Source organism: Emiliania huxleyi (assembly GCF_000372725.1).
Source record: "Emiliania huxleyi CCMP1516 unplaced genomic scaffold EMIHUscaffold_3067, whole genome shotgun sequence".
NCBI classification, from domain to species: Eukaryota; Haptophyta; order Isochrysidales; family Noelaerhabdaceae; genus Emiliania; species Emiliania huxleyi.
The window spans coordinates 1-1,342 of record NW_005199715.1 but is presented as its reverse complement, the minus strand read 5'-3'; the positions used below and the strand labels follow the sequence as shown (position 1 = coordinate 1,342).

The 1,342-nt window shown below is 72.0% G+C and overlaps 1 protein-coding gene across 1 annotated transcript; it reads right to left on the bottom strand.

Moving 5' to 3' along the window:
- Positions 1–309: 309 nt before the first annotated feature.
- Positions 310–1,301, bottom strand: EMIHUDRAFT_123749 (hypothetical protein; the record flags this gene model as incomplete). Its single annotated transcript, XM_005774807.1, has 2 exons — positions 310–441; positions 513–1,301. The coding sequence occupies 2 exons, from the start codon at positions 1,299–1,301 to the stop codon at positions 310–312; spliced, it is 921 nt and encodes a 306-aa protein (XP_005774864.1).
- Positions 1,302–1,342: the final 41 nt, after the last annotated feature.

The following is a 1,342-nucleotide window of genomic DNA, read 5'->3' as shown; positions in this document are numbered from 1 at the left end:
TTATTTATGAGTAGACTTACGTTAGACGCTCGCGCCGCCCGCTCCGGAGGCCGCATTCAGCCCGGAGGGGACCGCGGGAGCGCCCAATGGCGGCTTGGGGAGAGCCGGGTGTGTTTGCGCAGTGGCCCTGCGCGCTGGCGAAGGAGGGCAGCCTCTCCGCACAGGCGAGTTTCCTACTCGCGCAAACCTCACGGCTGAACGCAGGGCCTGCTCGCAGTGTCGGCAGCGGCGGCCGGCGAGAGCACTCGACGAAGTGGAGCATGTAGACACCTGTGGCAAAGTGTGTCGCTCAGCGCAATCGTGTCTCGCTCATGTCGCGAGAAGAGGGGGCGTGCGCTGCGGGGGGCGTGCGCTGCGGGGGGGGGGCGTGTGCTCGCCGCAGTCGTAGTCGTTGTCTTGCTGTGGCGCGAGATGGCAGATGATGTGAGGCAGCGACTGCGCCTGTTCACAGATGCACGCGTGAAGAGGCGCTGTTTACACGCGTGGCATGCCGCGCAGTGGACGCTGCGTACCGTGAACCACGCCACACCCTTCTCGTCCGGGCTCCCCTCCACCACGGCAGCCGCCTGGCCGTCCGCCGCCGCCACCGTCACCGTCGCCTCCGCCGCTGCCATCGCCTCCGCTGCCGACCCCTCGCCCGCTCGCGCCGCGGCCGCCTCCGCTATCACCGCCTCCGCCATCACCGCCTCCGCCTCTGCGGGCTGCGCCGCGCCGCCCGCCTCTGGCGCCGCCACCGCCGCCAGCCCCGCCTCCTCCGCCTCCTCCGCCTCCTCCGCCTCCTCCATCGGCTCCTCCTTCTCCTCCTCCGAGTCGCTCACCTCCTCCTCCTCCTCCTGCGCCACCTCCTCCCCGGCCACCTTCTCCTCCGTCTCCGCCTCCTCCTCCCCCCCCACCCCGGTCACGGAGCTGCCTCCCGCCGCCGAACTCCCTCCCGCCGCCCCGCCGCCCACGGCAGCGAGACCCACCTCCGTCAGCGGCATCGCTGCCGCAGCACCGCCAACCTCCCCCTCGGCAGCCCCAGCCACCTCCTCCGCCGCCTGCGCCTCCTCCGCCGCCTGCGCCTCCTCCGCCGCCTGCGCCTCCGCCGGAGCCGCAGTCAGGTCCACCTCGGGCGTGACGGTGGCAATCACTGCGTCTGCTGCGCCGCCGCCCACGACCACCCTCTCCGCCGGCAGCAGCACGCTCTCCGCGCGCCTCTCGCCACACTCTTCCGCCCTCCTCCGCCCCCCGACACCGCAAGCGACCCGGCTATCGCCTCCGCCTTCCCCTCCGACTAGATGCGCCTTCTGGGTGGGCGCCATCTCGCTCTCGAGTCTCCCGTCAATACGACCCAGGTTGCGCT